The 20,720-nt window shown below is 41.8% G+C and overlaps 1 protein-coding gene across 1 annotated transcript in view; it reads left to right on the top strand.

Moving 5' to 3' along the window:
- LOC126426758 (uncharacterized) overlaps window positions 1-20,720 on the top strand; it is a 441,752-nt gene that overhangs the window by 365,476 nt on the left and 55,556 nt on the right. The window contains exons 26-28 of the mRNA XM_050088747.1: window positions 6,416-6,660; window positions 15,630-15,698; window positions 18,991-19,059. Coding sequence (XP_049944704.1) covers window positions 6,416-6,660; window positions 15,630-15,698; window positions 18,991-19,059 — 383 coding nt within the window. The remainder of the gene's footprint in view (window positions 1-6,415; window positions 6,661-15,629; window positions 15,699-18,990; window positions 19,060-20,720) is intronic.

Here is a 20,720-nt window from a genome sequence, read left to right as displayed (position 1 = left end):
CCTTAATATCATGCAATCGTAGCTGTTTCTACTTGTGTGTCCTAACTCTATTTTCTTTCACGTACATACACTTTTTTCTTCCATGCATCATATGGCTCGTATTACGATTATAGTAGAAATAATGTACACGTTGAACAATCACGTACACATTGAACTATTTTCTCACACAGTCCCTTACCTGGCTTTGGATTTGGTGTTAGAGATAAACCATGTTCTGCCACTAGTTGTTTTGTTCTCTATACTGTATGGTTGGAAGTGCAAAATTGTTTCATTGTTTTCCTCATATTCCAGCTCTTTGGAAGTACAGCCAGAATTTGTATTTTATCACACACTGCTTCCACTACGAAACTTATCTTTCAACTGGGCTATGATTTTTCTTTCTGCATTTTTCATATTCATCTTTTTTCCAGTATTGTCACATAAGTGTGATCCAACAGTGATGTCTTTAGATGGGTACTTTTTCTCATACTAAAGCTGCCTTTTCTTCCCGGGAGATTCATGTAAATACTGAAGGACAGTATGTAGAGAATCTAGTGCCAGTTCAGATCCCATTTCATCTTCACTTACATCTCCTGTGGAAGTACCTAGCACATCTGATGCTTCACTTGCAAGGCTTAATGGTTTTTTTAATATTTGTGTTCTATATTTGCTGCAAATATTTCCACCTAGCAATACAGTGCGACACTTGTTTGGTCTCCTCTCGTGAACATTCCTGAAATTCTTCTGTACTCTTGCGTGACCTCCTTTTGGAAATGGATTGCAACAAGTCACTTTTGACTTGAAACCCATTTTTTACAAAGTACCACTAAAATATTACTTCACAGAGTAAACTAAACACATCCAGGAAAAAGAGCCAACGATGGTCGTTTAGAGTAAAAGTCTATTTGACTGACTGTTCACAGTAACAAATGATCAGCAGTCGGTCAGACTAATAGTGACCGGTATCGGATGCTGTTTTCAGCCTCTGATCGAGTGAGCCACAATCAAACTTGACAAGATTGCAAAATGTTTGATTGTGCCACTCGAGTATCATTTGTAACATGGTGCCAGATTGGGACTAACAGTGGTCTCACAGTTGTAGTTAATCACAAGAAATTTTATTCAAATATTGGGTTGTACAGTGTTTTTCTGTTGCGAGTGTGAAATGAAACAAATGGTTGAGAAGCATAATGTATTATAATACACTGCCTGACAAAACTGTGAAGCATCCAGAAGAGGAGGAGGAAAGGAAATGAAACTTCATGGATCAGGAGAGAGGGTACGTGGCGTTATTTCAGTGATTATGATATCGAGTTAAATTTATTTCTAGTTAGTGTGATGAATGGCAGCTGGCACTGAATGTGGAAAAATGCAAGTTAGTGCAGATGAGCAGGAAATACAAACCCGTAATGTTTGGATACAGCATTAGTAGTGTTCTACTTGACACAGTCGTGTCATTTAAATATCTGGGTGTAACGTTGCAGAGCGGTACAAAATGGAATGAGCACGTGAAGGTTGTGGTACGAAGCCAGGAGTGAGACTGCTGTGCCTTTCCAAATTATCAGATGATCGGGACCTCTTCCTGTGTCGCCGACATACCGCTCACAGAATGTTGTCTGCAGTGGTGCAGAACTTTGATTTGTCGCCGAGCGTGCCGTGCCATCCGTCAACAGTTTACGCCTCCCAGTCACGGCACCACTCTGAATGCGGCTGTTTGTCTCGTGGTGTTAACGGCAGCTTACGGGTGAGACACTAATTCTCGAGACTGGCTACTGCCAGTCTCCGAATGGTGGTGTGGGTTGACAGAATGTTGTAGGAGTCCTTTACTCGTCCGATGCCGGATGCGGACGTGAAGGGGCCGTCATGTACTCGACACGTGGTACGGCGATCTTCCCTCGTGGTGGAGGAATGCGGTCGATTAGAACCTTAGTGACGAATGTACAGTGCAGATTTGCCTGGATTTGGTATGTGATGGATGTTAAAATAATGTTCTCCAACACAGTGATGAATCGTTAGCCGAACTGGACTGATTGCGAGGGCTTTGCATTGCTCAGTATATGCCCTGTCTTAACAGTATATGTTCTTTGGCCTGTTGTCAAAAAGAGTTACATTTACTGATTTATAATGAAAACTTAATGATTTACAACAAACTGTTAGTACAGTTTTAAAGATAATGAACGACGATTCATTCTCAGTACATATTTAAATATTTCTTTTGACTTTTGTGTGGAAATTTGGTTTTGAAGTTACAATAACAATACCTATCGTGAAATCATTCCTCGCATCTTGATTTAGTGTCTGATTTTATTCCAGACATTTACTGAGGTGCAGTAGAAAATGCCAAAATTGACTTCCAGGTTTAAGTTCTGTATGATAATTTCATAGTATCAAAGTGACTGAAAATCAATAGTGTTTACATCAGAATGTTCAAGAATCGTTAATGAAAAAGTTAATCACAACTGATCCAATTGGTTTTTCGTTATTGGCATGATACGTAAAGTGCACAAGTTAAATTAAATACATCTGGTGACTGATAGTGGTTCCAAAAGTCTGTCTTTAGGTATGCCGAAATTTACAAACTTTGCTTGTTAGTTATTGGTTTAATTACAACTTGGATATTTCTCCTAACATTTCTGTGGGAATGTAGTAATGCAATCGTGAGGCTGAAATTTATGAGAGTATATCTGTGGTGCCACCGCCAGACACCACACTTGCTAGGTGGTAGCCTTTAAATCGGCCGCGGTCCATTAGTATACGCCGGACCCGCGTGTCGCCACTGTCAGTGATTGCAGACCGAGCGCCGCCACACGGCAGGTCTAGTCTAGAGAGACTCCCTAGCACTCGCCCCAGTTGTACAGCCGACTTTGCTAGCGATGGTTCACTGACAATCACGCTCTCATTTGCCGAGACGATAGTTAGCATAGCCTTCAGCTAAGTCATTTGCTACGACCTAGCAAGGCGCCATTATTCTTTGCTATGTATCTAATGAAGCATGTACAGTAACGAGAGATGTTCACCAATTGTGGATTAAAGTTAAGTAGTCTACCAGTTACCTCCTGTTTTGCTAGTCTTATTTCTCTGACCTGTTCCAGACCTCACGACAGTTTGCGTGAGCTTTAACAGCGTGCATTTCGGCTACCTTACAGTGGCTTGGCTGTCTAGCCACGCCACTACAATATCGAGTCACAACATGAGGTTTTTCAACTATTTGTAACTTAAATGATCCAAAACAATGTTAATGATGTTGACTAAGTGTATAATTGAACCAAACAATTTCATTTGCTGATAGAAATTAACAGTCTTTCTAACTTCTGTCCATTACATGTTGTGGATTGGCTAATGTACGATCTGATAAAACTTTTAGTGGTATCAAAGCATCTATCAACTACCCTGTAACTAGTCCTATTACACCACGCAGTCTGACAGTGAACCACTGTCGTATCTGAATGCACCGCTAGTCTCGATATTGCAAGATTTGACCAGCTGGCCAATTGGAAACCCACGACGACACCCTTTGCAGCTGAGTCCTGATAACACTGCCCTATACGAGTATGCGGCATCTCTTCGTACTTCACAGTAATCACTCAAATATCTGACATCCTACCAGGACCACTTATAACACTAAACACGAACAACGCTAATTCACCTGGTCGCCGTTCTACCGGTCACAGAGAATTGCAACTGTAATTGTTTACATAACTGCCAGTGGTGTATAGGTGTACTGAGTTACATCAATACTGTACCATGTCTTCTGAGTGCTTCATCCTCCTCCTCCCCCTTCCCCCCCCCCCTCCCCCCCCCCCCCCCTGTACAAATAATATTTAACAGAAATGGCTTTCCCATGTGACCGTTTTTGAAGGAATAGCTATTAGTTAAGTGTGATTTGAAGGACTGTTAAACTGTGGATACATAGCTGGTTTTCTGCATTTTCTTAATGTAGTGTTGTAGAAGAAATATATTTTTGGACACGATGCCCTCGGTGTGCCATCTTTATATTTATCACATTTGTACAGTCAGGCCACCGGAATAATGTCACCGACACTTCACGCACACGGAACGCGTCGTGTGGAGGGGACACTCTTGCGATAATCCGATCTCTGGAATTTGTAAACATTGCATTGTGGTGGCGGTCCTGCATTGTCACCCCTACAACTAGAGGTCAAACTCAGCTGACGGATGGACAACTGACACGATGTAATGACAAACAGCTGCAGAGTAGCATTGGTGACATAGCTGGTGGCTGTCACAGACATCCTTTTGGCAATAATTTGTTCATGTACAAGTGCACAGCCCCAGTGTATTGGCTAAATGATGGAATCATTTTAACCACCGTAGGCTGTCGGTTTTATTCCTTTATATGCAAGGTGCATTAAAGGAATGAAACTGACAGCCTACAGTGGTTAAAATTGTTCCCTCATTTAGATATTTGCACAGCTGTGTAACTGTAGTATCATAACAGGGCAATAAAACATTTATTTATATATTGTTTATTTATTTCCAACCAAATTGTATGTAGGAGACCACTCACCGAAAAGCAGAAGCACTGAGGTGTCGACAGGCACACACAAAATAAAGAAAACTTGTCGGGTTCTATCTGGAAAGCTGTTAAACATAACTTTTCAGTAGTAATTGAAAATTGAAGGTATTTTGGATGTATCTTTAAATGAACTTTTTTCCTGTTTTGATGGAAGGGACGTGTGTCTAAAGTTCATAAAAGTTGTTTTGAATCACCCTGTATTCGAGGTTAAGCTGGCCGGAGTGGCCGTGCGGTTCTAGGCGCTGCAGTCTGCAGCCGAGCGACCGCTACGGTCGCAGGTTCGAATCCTGCCTCGGGCATGGATGTGTGTGATGTCCTTAGGTTAGTCAGGTTTAACTAGTTCTAAGTTCTAGGCGACTGATGAGCTCAGAAGTTAAGTCGCATAGAGCTCAGAGCCATTTTTATTCAAGGTTATATAAACAGATATCTTACATGACCGACATAGCATGTGTCGGGCATTTACAATCAGATTAATGACATCGTGATAGATAAGGTAAATTTAAGTGCCTTTGACATTGTAGACCGATTGTAAAGTTACTGATCTGGTACTGTGCCTCTTATATCTCTGTTTTACAAGTGGCAGCAGAAGTAACTAACATTTTTTATATATTTTCATAAAAGAACAGACAAAATCTTCGATAGATGGTGTAGTTATTTTAACTAACAATTAACTGTAAAAAAAAAAAAAAGGGCTAAGTGATAGGTATTTTTTATGAACGGAAGTTTCTGAAGCCCACAGAGAATTTTCTGGCTATTTAAATTTCCTGGCTTGAAGGATATTTCCCAAAGTAATTTGTTATTTTATTAAAAGGATGTAGTTTTGGAAACAGACAAATTGGGGCTACAGAACAATAACAGTGCAATTTGGACCTTGTTATTTTAACATTTGGACTTTCAAAAGCATGGTAATTTTGAGTAAGTATAACTTTTTAAATATTAAGTTTTAGGAGAAAGTGAAATATTTGTTCGAAAGAGAATAATGAGAGCTTTCGTATAAGTTATGTCAATCTAGAAACAAACAGTAGAAAATCCAGAATGGAATGTATTAGGTGGGGGTCGAATTTTTAAAAGCACACGTTTTAGTGAGTCGTAAATTTAGGATATTTTGTGAAATAAAATGTTCCCATAAAACTAATACTGTTATCAGTAGTCTCAAAACAGTACATTCAATAATGAAGTGTAGAGAAATAGACAGTGGATAAGAAACTTCCTGGCAGATTAAAACTGTGTGCCGGACCGAGACTCGAACTCGGGACCTTCGCCTTTCGCGGGCAAGTGCTCTACCAACTGAGCTACCCGAGCACGACTCACGCCCCGTCCTCACCGCTTTACTTCCTCCAGTACCTCGCCTCCTACCTTCCAAACTTTACAGAAGCTCTCCTGCGAACCTTTCCCCCACGCTGTGGCTAAGCCGTGTCTCCGCAATATCCTTTATTTCGGGAGTGCTAGTTCTGCAAGGTTCGCAGGAGAGCTTCTGTAAAGTTTGGAAGGTAGGAGACGAGGTACTGGCAGAAGTAAAGCTGTGAGGACGGGGCGTGAGTCGTGCTTGGGTAGCTCAGTTGGTAGAGCACTTGCCCGCGATAGGCAAAGGTCCCGAGTTCGAGTCTCGGTCCGGCACGCAGTTTTAATCTGCCAGGAAGTTTCATATCAGCGCACACTCTGCTGCAGAGTGAAAATCTCATTCTAGAATGGATAAGAATTTAGCAATTTCAGTCAGTCACAGTATATGCGTTACTTGTAGAGTAGAAAACAGACGAGAAAGAATACGTAAGAAGTGGACGCGTTCCACCTCGCCGTGTCTCAGAGGGGATTCGAACCTGTAGATGCTTTAGCAGGTGTATCTATTTTGAAAGTCAGTTTGCAGTCACAGTTTGCAGGTTCGTGTTGTAATTTTTCCAGATTGCGGCATGAGCTTCAGAACTCTGCCGGAAGTAGATGCACACCGCGAAGCGGAGCACGGTCGGCCCGAGTCCCCACTGCGGGATTCGTCGGCCGCGCGGGATACGGTCCGCGACGGCTGCACGGAGGGAGACGCCGAATCCGGTTGGGCCGCTCCTGCCTCTCCGCCCGAGGGAGAGCTCGTAGAGCGGCAGGTGACGGAGGCGCACAGGCAGGACACGCGGGCCGCGTTCGACCTGACAGTGGTGAGTGCTCGCCGCTGCTCTGTGTGACTCTCCCGTCGCATTTACCTGGCTGCAGATGTGTACCTGTTGCAATACGCCTACTGTGTGAGATTTGTTTTGGATTTCCCAGTACTTACAATGGTTATTTACTGAGGCTTCACTTGAAATTGCCAAAAACTTTGCCACAATTACCGTTTTGCTAATTGTTCCAGAGTTTGTGCATTACCAGCTGAGTTCACAGGTAATACAGATAAAAGTGAGAAAGTTCTTTGGAGAATATCCTCAGACCAAAACAACATTTACTGAGAAACTTCTCAACTTTACTCAAAGCTTATTCTGTGTCCGAGTTCTCTAGACCGACGAGCCCTGTGACAGCACGAACACGAATTATTCCGGTACAGTCAATCCCTCGAAATCGTCCGGGGTATTCTATAAATCTGATGTGAATTGGCAGGATAGGAGAGGTGCTTTCTGCGGGCAGTGCCGTCCTTCCACAGAAAGTGTAGCGGCGCAGAGCGTTGTTGGCAGCACTGTTTTCGGTATCTGCGTGTAGAGCTGCCGTTCTCACTGCCTCCCCTTCCCCTCCACGAGGTTCTCACTGTGTATCTTATGCCACATCTGGCACAGGACACACGCATAATCTTACGTTTCATTCAGCCTGCTCACTAGGGAGAAAAATATTCAGTGTACAGATACGGAAATGGCATTGCCCTGTTCTGGAAGAGTCGCACTTTTATTTGGTTTTACTTTTATGTGTGGCAACAAATTATTAAGACAGTTATGGACAGATTACAATAATGCATTTTCTAACCGTGTTACTGAATTTTCATCATGCAGGAAACTTTTTTGTTATTGAAGTTGGGTGAACACAATATGTGGACAAAATCTTGACAATACATCACATTTTCATCTTTTCAAAACAGAAACTCTTATGTCACATAATTTTGACAATATTAGGAAAAGGATAGATTACCACTCGCTGTAAGGGGTGACAAGTTGAGTTGTGGAGAGGCCCAGTGGGAAGACTGTTATCACATTCAGCTTTCGGCCAAAACCTTTTTTGGGAAACAAAACACACACAATCAAGCTCACCTCATGCACAGGTGACCGTTGCTCTATCTGCTGGGAATGGCAGGCCCCTCTCTCTCTCTCTCTCTCTCTCTCTCTCTCTCTCTCTCTCTCTCTCTCTCTCTCTCTCTGTCTCTCTGTGTGTGTGTGTGTGTGTGTGTGTGTGTGTGTGTGTTTGTGTGTGTTTGTGTGTGTGTGTGTGTCGTATTTTCTGAAGAAGGTTTTGGTTGAAAGCTAAATGTGTAACAGTATTTCCATTGTGCCTGTCCACAACTCGGCATGTCATCCTTATGATGAGTAGTAATCTATTCTTTTCCTATTAATCGTGGTATTCCAGCCTCCAGTTTCCACTGTTGGGTGATAATTTTGGTTAAATATGGCTCATAATGGTCCACTTATGCATCAAGTACTTAAGCGGTTGCCCGTGCAGATTTGTTACAAGAAACAGATCACTAGGTGTGTAATAACCCAGTTATTAATCTTTCTGATCTACCTGCTTATTTGTAACGTATCAAAATATAAGTTTTACCCTGTGAGAAAATGTGAGACTGAACATCTGAAAATGTTAGTGACACTGTTGTCTGGTGCATACTTAAGTCATCTCGTAAATCAGTCTGGAAACTTGAGTCTGCTAAATAGTGCATAAATGTTTTCTTTTTTGCTTTGTTTGAAAGGTGCCCCCCGCCCCCGCCTCCCACCTCTTCCTTCACGATCATCAGGAAGAAAGCTCACCACCCAAACAATGTTTTTATTTTTAAACCCATATCCGCTACTACAGTTTCTGTCTTGATTATTTCTTTGGTCTACGTATATCTTTTTTTCCCTACTTAGCAACATAAATTCTGCCATTTTGCTTAAAAAAAACAAACTTCATCTAATCAGAAGCTACTCAGCTCGAAGTATGCTACAGAGCTCACTTCAAAAAACAGAGAATGTTGTCCGCTTGTGAGAAACTCGTCTAGTTTAATTCGTACGAAACTGGAGTATGTTCTTCGTGCAGAGCAACTTCGCCCACCCTTTTACTCGGGGTAAAAACTTCTCAGGTGAAGTACATTCTCTGACTCACTTTATTTGTGTGAACTTGAAAATTTTCTCCGAAGTTCTGAAAATAAAATACATTCTTCATTTTATTTGTGCGACCAAGTGTTATCATTTTGTCCCCACAGTATTGTGACATCTTTGTAACTCTCTATCAGGTGTGTAGTTACGACCTAATTCTGCTGAACTCTCCACTCTTTTCACAAATCAGAGGTCAACTGTAACCACTCGATCTATGCCAGATACGTTCCTTCAGTTTGTTGCTACGTGACCACGGGAGGGCCCCACACAGTGTATTAATTCAGTGCCTAATTTGCTAACCTAGGGATGTGGTTGTGCGCTGTTGCATTGTGCCCTAATAAATTTTTTAAATGATGAAATCCCGTCTTAATGAACAGTCGATGACTAAAGAGCAAAGCACAAATAAATGTGAAATATTAAACAAGGTGATGTAGGAATAGTCCGTTTAGGCAAGGATGTGCCCTGACATTCTCAGTTTTATTTAGCACAAGAAAACAACCCCTATTAAATGGTGACTTTACACAGGCAAATAAAAAAAATAAACTTTGACGATTCATATAAGGATAATCTTAACAAATTGAACAAGTCAATAACGCACTGATCCACCTCTGGCCCTCGTGCGAGCATTTGTTCGGCTCGGTATCAGACAATAGAGACGTCGGACGTCCTCCGGGAAGATATCGTGCCGAACTCCGGCCAGTCGACACGTCGGATCGTCAAAATCCTGAGCCGATTGTACATCCCTGCTCGTAATGCTCCAGACGTCCTCGGTGGAGATTTCCGGCAACCTCGCCAGCCGAGATAGGGTTTGAAGAGCACAGAGACGAGCAGAACCGTGTGCGAGTGGGCATTGTCTCGTCAAACTGTAAGCCCGTGGTGGCCCAACCCAGAAGGCAACAAAATGGGATGTAGAACAACGTCAAAGTACTGCTGTGCCGTGAGGGTACTACGAATAACGACCAAATGGGACCTGCCACTGTAAGCGACGGCACTCCCGGTCGTCATTCCGCCACTGTCCGAGGCACATCTGTGCCGGTCGTCAGGGCTCAGTTTGATGTGGTACTGATCACTGAAGACAATTCTACTTCAGTCAGAGTGAGTCCAGGCCGAAGACGTGTCTGGAGACACTGCGGACGGCAGTGGGATTCCGACCCGACTGTCACCTGCCGTACGGCCTGATAACCGGGACTGACGGCTGGTGATGCCATTTCTTTTTATAGTGGGACCCATTGGCTGTTATTCGTAGCACCCGCACAACCCAGCAGTATGTCGACAATACTTATTTAGCAGTCTCGAAATATTGCCGGGTTTGCTAGTTTTGTATATCGTCGTGACTGTGGACCGTAAAAGACGCATCCTACACAGTGGTTTGATGTTTGCTGGGATCCTTCAGTGTAGATGAAGAATTAATCTGGCAATTTAATGAGCATCTTCCCATACAGTTTTGAATAAATATTGACGGATCATTCTCCACACTGACAATTAGACTTGTAGGTAAGTGGTAAATTAGTAGCTAAGTGGTAAATTATAGTGGAATAATCGTGTTCGTAGATTGGAGGGTTCTTCGTGACGGTAATTTTTATTTTTAAGTAATACCCTAACTTATAACCTTGGTATAAGCCCAGTGTGATTGTTGTTCTACATAAATCTTTCTGTTGTATTTTCTTTCCATGTAAAATGCATCTCTATTTTTACTTTGTGACAAGAATTTTGGCGAAAGCTTGTGTTATATCGCAGTATTTGTTCGTCGGGTAGTATGGAAGGCAGTAGCAGCGTGGCTAGCAGTGTGTGAAGGGGTGGCTGAGCAAACCGAGTGGAAAGATGTGTGTAAAATGTTACGAGTTCGAGAAAATGTGAATAAATGTAAAAATTACAAAAGTTGGATTGAATTAAAAAATTAACCATTTGCACCTGATGCTCACAAAACCCAGATCTTTTGCAAATAATGTAGTAATTACAATCATCAGTAGACTAGGGTGTTGATCCATGCTCCTGAATAATTTTAAGTACATTGCAATAATCTCTTATCTCTCTCTCTCTCTCTCTCTCTCTCTCTCTCTCTCTCCCCCTCTATCTCCCTTGGTGATTTAATCAAAGCAGGAATGTCTTAAGTGTGATACACTGATTTCATCCCCGTTGATCAATTCTTTTAACTCGCTTCAAACTGTATTCCTCTCGTGAGACTGGCTGAGCCACAGCTCCGCTGTCCTTTTCTGTCCCCGTGCGGCCTGTGACAGGAGAACCTCTGGTGGTAATGTTGCAAAATCATTGGAGGAAATGTAAGTGGCAGTGAAAGCTCGAGTCAAGTTTCGAGGCGATTGCTGACAGGTAAGCGGAAAATCTAGGTTTGAGTCTCAGTCTGCCACAGATTTGTAGTTGTCACAACATATTTATTTATGTCGTGTACACTACAGCACCAAATCCACATGCCGAACCTGCCGAGTGGCGTTCTCACCACTCTACGTGCGCTGCAGAAAAACTCGTGGCTGGCAGTTTCGTTATTTGTCATCACACAGGTGCACACTTCACTGATTGCGGTGCAGTGGGCAGGTGCCCCTGTCACACAGCTAAGGAAACTCGGACTTGTCGCCACTTGGTGGTGCCGACAGGCCCAACAAGTGAAAGTTTGAATTTCTTTTTAGCTATCAACTTTCTGTGTTTGTGGAGATAGTGTGCACTGTACACTGTACATTAATAAGCAAAAACGTTGTGCCCACTGCCCACTGCAACATTGCATGTCGTCTTGTGGCATTGCGGGCATGTTATGTGGTAACAGAAGTACGTAAGCAGAGCAGACACGGATGGGGGATCACCCTAGGGAAGATATGGCCTTAGAATGGGGAAATCCGTTGACACACACAGGAAACGGCTACAAGGGTAGCAGAGTACGTGTGGAGTGCACATGTGGGTCTTTTAGGTTAGGGAGGTTAGAGAATTCCCTCCCTAGACTCGACAAAATGCCTCCTGAGAAGCGGAAAGGTAGGAGTAGGCAAAATGCAACAGGGAATAACAATATTAATGTGCTAATAGTAAACTGCAGGAGCGTCTATAGAAAGGTCCCAGAACTGCTCTCACTAATAAACGGTCACAACGCCCATATAGTACTAGGGACAGAAAGTTGGCTGAAACCAGATGTAAACAGTAATGAAATCCTACACTCAGATTGGAATGTATACCGCAGAGACAGGCTGGACAGTGAAGGGGAAGGCGTGTTTATAGCGATAAGAAGTGCAATAGTATCGAAGGAAATTGACAGAGATCCAAAATGTGAAATAATTTGGGTGAAGGTCACTGTTGAAGCAGGCTCAGACATGGTAATTTGATGTCTCTATAGGCCCCCTGGCTCAGCAGCTGTTGTGGCTGAGCACCTGAAGGATAATTTGGAAAATATTTTGAGTAAATTTCCCCACCATGTTATAGTTCTGGGTGGAGATTTTAATTTGCTGGATATAGACTGGGAGACTCAAACGTTCATAACGGGTGGCAGGGACAAAGAATCCAGTGAAATTTTTTTATGTGCTTTATCTGAAAACTACCTTGAGCAGTTAAACAGAGAACCGACACGTGGCGATAACATATTATACCTTCTGGTGACAAACAGACCTGAACTATTTGAGACAGTTAACGCAGAACAGGGAATCAGCGATCATAAAGCGGTTACTGCATCGATGATTTGAGCCGTAAATAGATATATTACAAAAGGTTGGAAGATTTTTCTGTTTAGCAAAAGTGACAAAAGGCAGATTACAGAGTACCTGACGGCTCAACACAAAAGTTTTGTCTCAACTACAGATAGTGTTGAGGATCAGTAGACAAAGTTCAAAACCATCGTACAATATGCGTTAGATGAGTATGTGCCAAGCAAGATCGTAAGAAATGGAAAAGAGCCACCGTGGTACAACAACCGAGTTAGAAAACTGCTGCGGAAGCAAAGGGAACTTCACAGCAAACATAAACATAGACAAAGCCTTGCAGGCAAACAAAAATAACGCGAAGCAAAATGTAGTGTGAGGAGGGCTAAGCGAGAGGTGTTCAATGAATTCGAAAGTAAAGTTCTGTGTACTGACTTGGCAGAAAGTCATAAGAAATTTTGGTCTTATGTCAAAGTGGCAGGTGGATCACAACAAAATGTCCAGAGACTCTGTGACCAAAATGGTACTGAAACAGAGGACGACAGACTAAAGGCCGAAATACTGAATGTCTTTTGCCAAAGCTATTTCACAGAGGAAGACTGCACTGTAGTTCCCTCTCTAGATTGTCGCACAGATGACAAAATGGTAGATATCGAAATAGACGACAGAGGGATAGAGAAACAATTAAAATCGCTCAAAAGAGGAAAGGCCGCTGGACCTGATGGGATACTAGTTCGATTTTACAGGGAGTACGAGAAGGAACTTGCCCCCCTTCTTGCAGCGGTGTAGCGTAGGTCTCTAGAAGAGCGTAGCGTTCCAAAGGATTGGAAAAGGGCACAGGTCATCCCGGTTTTCAAGAAGGGACGTCGAACAGGTGTGCAGAACTATAGACCTATATCTCTAACGTCGATCAGTTGTAGAATTTTGGAACACGTGTTATGTTTGAGTACAATGACTTTTCTGGAGACTAGAGATCTACTCTGTAGGAATCAGCACGGATTTCGAAAAAGACGATTGTGTGAAACCCAGCTCGCACTATTCGTTCACGAGACTCAGAGGGACATAGACACGGGTTCCCAGGTAGATGCCGTGTTTCTTGACTTCTGCAAGGCATTCGATACAATTCCCCACAGTCGTTTAATGAGCACAGTAAGAGCATATGGACTATCAGACCAATTGTGTGATTGGATTGAAGAGTTACTAGATAACAGAACGCAGCATGTCATTCTCAATGGAGAGAAGTCTTCCGAAGTAAGAGTGATTTCAGGTGTGCCGCAGGGGAGAGTCGTAGGACCGTTGCTATTCACAATATACATAAATGACATTGTGGATGACATCGGAAGTTCACTGAGGCTTTTTGCGGATGATGCTGTGGTACATTGAGAGGTTGTAACAATGGAAAATTGTACTGAAATGCAGGAGGATCTGCAGCGAATTGACACATGGTGCAGGGAATGGCAATTGAATCTCAATGTAGACAAGTGTAATGTGCTGCGAATACGTAGAAAGAAAGATCCCTTATCATTTAGCTACAATATAGCAGGTCAGCAACTGGAAGAAGTTAATTCCATAAATTTTCTAGGAGTACGCATTCTCTCTCTCTCTCTCTCTCTATTCGTTTAGTCGGTTCCGACTCTTCGTGACCCCATGAACCAAATCACGCCACTTTTTCCTGTCTTGCACTTTCTCCCGTAGACCTTCCAGGTTGGAACACATTGCTTCTGTGATGCCATCGATCCATCTCATCCTCTGACGTCCTCTTCTTCTAGTTCCTTCAATCTTCCCCAGCATTAATGTTTTTTCCAGCGAGGCATGCCTTCGCATTGTGTGTCCAAAGTAGGTCAGCTTTTGTTTTAAGATTAGACCTTCCAGGGAGAAATCTGGTTTAATTTGCTCCAAAACTGATCTGTTGGTTCTCTTTGCACTCCATGGAACTCTAAGAAGTTTCCTCCAACACCACAATTCGAAGGAGTCAATTCTTCGCCGTTCAGCCTTTCTAATGGTCCAGGTCTCACATCCATACATCACAACTGGAAAGACCATAGCCCTCACAATACGGATCTTTGTACGCATTAGAAGTGATTTAAAATGGAATGATCATATAAAGTTGATCATCGGTAAAGCAGATGCCAGACTGAGATTCATTGGAAGAATCTTAAGGAAATGCAATCCAAAAACAAAGGAAGTAGATTACAGTACACTTGTTTGCCCACTGCTTGAATACTGCTCAGCAGTGTGGGATCTGTACCAGATAGGGTCGATAGAAGAGATAGAGAAGATCCGACGGAGAGCAGCGCGCTTCGTTACAGGATCATTTAGTAATCGCAAAAGCGTTACGGAGATGACAGATAAACTGCAGTGGAAGACTGCAGGAGAGATGCTCAGTAGCTCGGTACGGGCTTTTGTCGAAGTTTCGAGAACGTACCTTCACCGAGGAGTCGAGCAGTATATTGCTCCCTCCTACGTATATCTTGCGAAGAGACCGTGAGGATAAAATCAGAGAGATTAGAGCCCAGACAGAGGCTACCGACAATCCTTCTTTCCACGAACAATACGAGACTGGAATAGAAGGGAGAACCGATAGAGGTACTCCAGTTACCCTCCGCTACACACCGTCAGGTGGCTTGCGGAGTATGGATGTAGATATAGATAAGTGACTTTGACGAAGGACAGATTATTATTATCCACAGCTTGTGAACGAGTATCTCGAAAGCAGTAAAGCTTGTCAAACGTTTACGTGCTACTGTTGTGAACAGCTACAGAAAGAGGTAGACAGACAGTCAAACGGCCATTAGGCACTGAATGGTAGGATGTTACAGAGTGTAGTGTTTGGAGGCTCATCTGCTGTGCAAAGTTGGCTAGTCGGTGATCTGTGGTATCTCTGCCGAGAGAGCACAACACTGCTGCATGTACAAGTCATTTGGAGCACACTGTTCAGCGTACATCGTCGAACACGTAGCTCCACAGCAGACCACCCCTGTATGTTCGCACGTCGACTCGACGACACCGTCAATTAAGATTGCAGTGGGCACGGGACCGTCGGAATTAGACAGTCGATCAACGGACACGTGTTGGTGGCTCTTCAGGTGAATTACATTTTTGCTACACTAGTTTGACGGTTGTCTCCACAAGTGCCATCATTGAGGTGAGTGGTGGCACGGAAGCTCTGGTACGCAATAGATGCACTCTGTATCACACCTGTACTTACTGGTTTTTTTTTTCCCCATTCAGGTGGAAGCTGACCCACTCGTGCCTCCACAGCAAGAGATTGAGACCATATTCGTCAAGGAAGAGACTTCGGTAAGTACTATAACTAATCTGTCTTCACATTCATATGTATTCTCTGCGAGGCAGTGTGTACATCAAGGCGGAAGGTACTTTGTACAGTATTAGCCCTTTAAGTGCTGCGGAAAGCACTGTTGACACATTTATGTGTCCCATTTCACTGACTTCTCACTGCTGCCCTATCTCTGTGAATAAAAAAAAAAATTGAGTGTTTATCATCCAACATGTGGCCCTCTTCTGGTGATATCATTTGCAAAAAACAATGTTTCGGCATTTGAAGCAATTGTGAAATATGATGATTGTTATGACCACAGGATTCATAATGCCCAAAGATAGAAATGGGCACGTTGTGCGGGACTGTCTGTCAGATATAAAACTCATGAAGTGACTGAGGTATCATTCTGTTCTCAATTTTAAATAAAATTTTGATGTCTTATCTACATTCTGTACACTGCAGTGTATGAGCTAAAAACAACCAGATGCAAAGTTCATGCAATGTGTTTTTACCACTGCAAAACCTTTAAAATTTCTTGCTATGTTTTGCTTGATTTAATGCAGCGCAGTAACTGTGACGAATAACAAAAAGAAGCTCAGTCCTTTATAGGATGCTTTTTCCTTATTAATAAAATTAATAATAAACTTGTCTCTGATATATTACTCAGAAAATAAAGCAATGTTAGGTTGATCATATGAACAGCTAGTTCAAATAATGCACCCCAATTGCAAGTGATTAAGCTTAACAAATATAGTTCATTGTTCATAAATTCACACAATAACTAATAGGGTGACAATAAGCTACAGCACGATTAAGTGAATTGAAAGTAGATCACATCTGCAGTATAATGCTTAAAAACACACTATATAGGAATAAAATAACTAAAAATTGGTCAGAGTTAAACTCCACACCAACTCAGAGAATCAGAAGTGTAATCAATACACAATGTATTAATCCTAAGTGCCAGAGTCCCCCACTGGCAAACTGTGTTAAAATTCAGACTTAGTGCAACTAATTCAAAGTTCGGATCAGCTTCTCATACAAAAATGCAAGTTCTTGTGAACAACTGGCAGCAATAAAATAAAAAATTCCCGACCACTGCAGAAAATCTCTAAGTCCCCACTGAGCTGACATAAAACATTTCAGAGCATCACGATGGATGATGCGAAAATTTCTTCCACCAAAGAGTGTGTGGCGGACTTCCTTTTCAGTCAGTCATCTCCCTAGCATTTGCAACTCCATCCAGAATAGTGTGAACAAGCAAGCTGCCCGCCATGCTTTTAACCCCTCTGCAGTCTCCTTCACAGAAAAACTGTGCATATACTCCACTTAATGTTTTTTATGCTATCACTAACCTTACTTACAACTTTTTATGTATTAATATAATTAAAAATCTGAATGCATCACTAGGTGCACACTAAAAATATAAACGAAATAAATTAAACTGTGTCATATTCCAATTCGTGTGTGGTAGTTTGCCCACAGATTAATGTTAAACAAATGTAAGTCTTTTTGTTGCGTCAATCAAAACAATTCACAGAGTCTGTGACTTAATTATTACAATACATATCAATATGGCTTCTCTTTCTTACAGGGATTTTTCCTGCTCGTTTCACTGCCACGACAACAGTCAGAAGTGGCATAGCTGTTTTTTTAATTACAGGCAAAACAATACGGATTTGTAAATTATGAGTTAAAAAGGACAATTTAAATATAGTCTTACAAACTAAGTGTTGTATGCGGTGTGTAATCGTGTCTGTCGATGCTTACTACCTTTCAAAATTGTGTAGGTATCTCAGCTAAATGATATATCAATTTTAATTAAAAGTTGAAATAAATTGTTTCTTGCAGATAAGTCAATTACATTACGAAACTTTGTTCTGTCGACACGCATTAATGAGCACTACAAATTGATAGGTCAGGGTCATTGGTGCCATAAAAATTGTGAAAGTTATTAATTATTCATTAAAATTCAGTTAATTAAAACTTTGCAGTGCTTTTAACTTTCCCTAGTCACAGGACATTATACATCTGTGAAATGTGCTGTGAATAGAGTCATTAGTAAAGAAGTAATAAATTGAAACATCATACATGATGCAGCAGTTTCCCATGCACCTCAGGATTTATGTCATCATATCTCCTGAACTGTATCGTGTACAATGATATATTTTTGTAGGTACGTTCAGCAGCAAATGTGAATATTTATGACGTTGTATCTCATGAACCAAGTGTTGTACAGTGATATAATTTTTGTGGTACATTCATTGGTATACGTGAATACTGTCTCGTGAATACATTGGTAGTAAAGAAGTAATAAATTAAAACGTCACGCTTCATGTGGCAGTTTCTCTGCACGGACAGTGAAAAATGTGGTAAATGACAAACTTTTTTCCTTTCATCATTTTGTGGGGCGTGAGGGTCAGTGAAGAAAAGATTTGTAAAGGTCTGAATTATGTGTAAAGTTTGTTTGCAAGTCTCCAAGTGTTCCCATTCTCAAATACTGGATAACTAAAGTATTCTCATGTCATGTGCCACACTGCTTTTTCACACCCACCCCTTTGATAGGTAGGTGGTTCCTAACCCCACAATGATTCTTTGTAGTAAATAATATGTATACTACATTTTGTTGAAATTGCTCCAGTGGTTTAGGCGATGTGGAATGTACATACATACATACATTTTTAAAATTTGGATCGATATAATTGTTGTGGCATTATTTTATGAATTAAAGCTATTTAAAATTATAATAAAATATTTAATTGATCAATTCCCACTGCATCCCATGACACTGTCCTGCATAACAGTGAAATGAATCATCTAGCATAAGTGGAAACATAGCTGGAATATTTTTATGGTTGTCCAGTGAATGTTCTGATCACACTTTATTCACATGATACACTTGAACTGCACCATTTTTTTACCAATTTTGAAACATTTTACTTGCCGCTTCTCCGGCAACCTGGACTTCGGCTGCACTAGATTTATATGGGCACAAGACAGGAAAGTATTTTCTGTTTACTTTCTGGTGACACTTTGTTCTTTGGCCTGCACGCTCACAGTCGAATTTCAGCATCCAGTTTTGGTAGAGATGACTATATTCCCCCCTAAGAAATTTAATGTTAAAACGTAGTGTTGTAGGTAGGGTAGACAGTACCAATTATATTAATTGTTGTGGGCACCAAATTATTTAGTGTCCGCTCTGCATATGCAATTTGCAACACATTGTAGACAATACATTTGAGTGATGACGACGTCACGACTTAACACACATATATGTGCACGTGAGAGTTAACTCTGTTCACTCTTTTTCAGTTTCTGCACGAATGGGAGTCACCTGACGGCCTCAGTATTGCACGGGATCCCCTGAGCTTCGAGGAAGAGGTGAGTGCGTCCTCATTTTTCTATTATTCTCGTGTCGCTTTGAATAATTGCATTGCATAGCATTCATTGTTTGAAATCTGAGTAGTGGAAGCTGGAATTTAATCGAAGGCAGGTACGAACTGCGTTCCCGAGCAGGCTTCGATCCTAGAGTCTCACCTTTCACGTGCAGTGACTCCTTAATAGTGCTGTCTGTCTCTGTAAAATTAATGGTTTACAGGCTCAATAAACTGCTGCAAGTTGTGGAATCAGGTAACAGCCACAAAGTAAAGAGTGTAGATTATCGTATTGAGAAATGTGCACAGTGAAAAGACTGCTAAATGTTTAAGCTTTTGGACAAAAAAGTCCCTCGTCCAAAATACGAATCACTCACGTGAACTCAGCCCGCAAACACGTTGCCACTGTCTCCGGCCGTCGACCCGTTATAGCGAGAAACGTGATTGGTCTCACCGGGTGATACATGTCCGTCGATCTGTGTTCCAATCTCATTGACCGTGTCCTCACTACGATTGCAGTTGATGGTGTCGGATCAAAATGGGCACGTTTTGTGGTCGTCTGCTGTGGAGTCCCACTTTCAACAATGTGAGATTGACACTGTTTTCCAAAGCACTTGTGCCTACACCAGCATTGTAGTCTGTCGTCAGATTTGCGACATATTGCTGTCTGTTCTCACAGAGCAGGCGAGCCTCCAGTGTTTATGTTTAGTTACAAGTGGTGGATGCAATGTTTAGTGACAAGTCGTGGATGTAAAATAAGTCCTTGCCTTTCTCAGTTTCACCGTCTGACACTTCCCACATGTTCCACAGCGGCCCTTAAGTCAGTAGATTTCCCCATTTGTATTGTTGATAGAGTGATTCCCCATTTGTGCATTTGATGCTGAAAACGCCAATAGAGTGAGCAATTTTGTTGAAACTGATTCACATTTAACGGTAGTATATCATCGAAATGGATGATGTTTCTTGCTACCTAGGGTGCAGATACTGATGATAATTTAGGACACCTTAAATCCTGTACAACGTCCCTCTCACTTTGGGTGATGTCAGCACTCGGAACAAAATAGAGGAATGGCCAGTTCTCATGTAGCACAGATCAAATAAGGCAGGTACTTCCTCTCTGATATATCCTCGCATCTCACTGTCATTGGCTTAACCTCTGTTTTGTGTGTTCATTTATTCTCTGCAAGCTACTGTACAGCTCATGTTGGAATGTACATTGACCAATATTATCAGTTTACTTCCTATTCATGTACTGAGCATGGGAAAATGACAGCCAGTATGCCCCCTAATCTCTTCTATGCTGATCTCTTCATCCCCACGCAAAATGTATAATTGTGGCAGCTTACTGACCATGGAGTCTACTTCAAGTAAAAGTCTCTGTAAATTTACCTGATTGGGTTTCTCAATAACTGTATCATCTTTCTTTTGAAGATTCCCATTTGAGTCCCGCAGGCATTTCTGTTACATTTTCGAATTTATTTTCGTGAGAACTTTGAACACTGGAACAGTATTTTTTTATGGAATTTATTTATTTCTTCTGTCATTTTTAATTTTTTTGTCTTCATTCCCCCTCCTCCCCTCCCCCCCACCTCTGTTTCCCCCCCTCTCCTTTTCCACTCTTCTCAAAGGATTTAATTGTAATATTCACACGACTTTACTTTTCTGTCT

This window comes from Schistocerca serialis, chromosome 11, assembly GCF_023864345.2.
Source record: "Schistocerca serialis cubense isolate TAMUIC-IGC-003099 chromosome 11, iqSchSeri2.2, whole genome shotgun sequence".
Classification (NCBI taxonomy): Eukaryota; Metazoa; Arthropoda; class Insecta; order Orthoptera; family Acrididae; genus Schistocerca; species Schistocerca serialis.
Note: the sequence above shows the minus strand (reverse complement) of the source record. Positions and strands in the feature narration are given on the sequence as shown.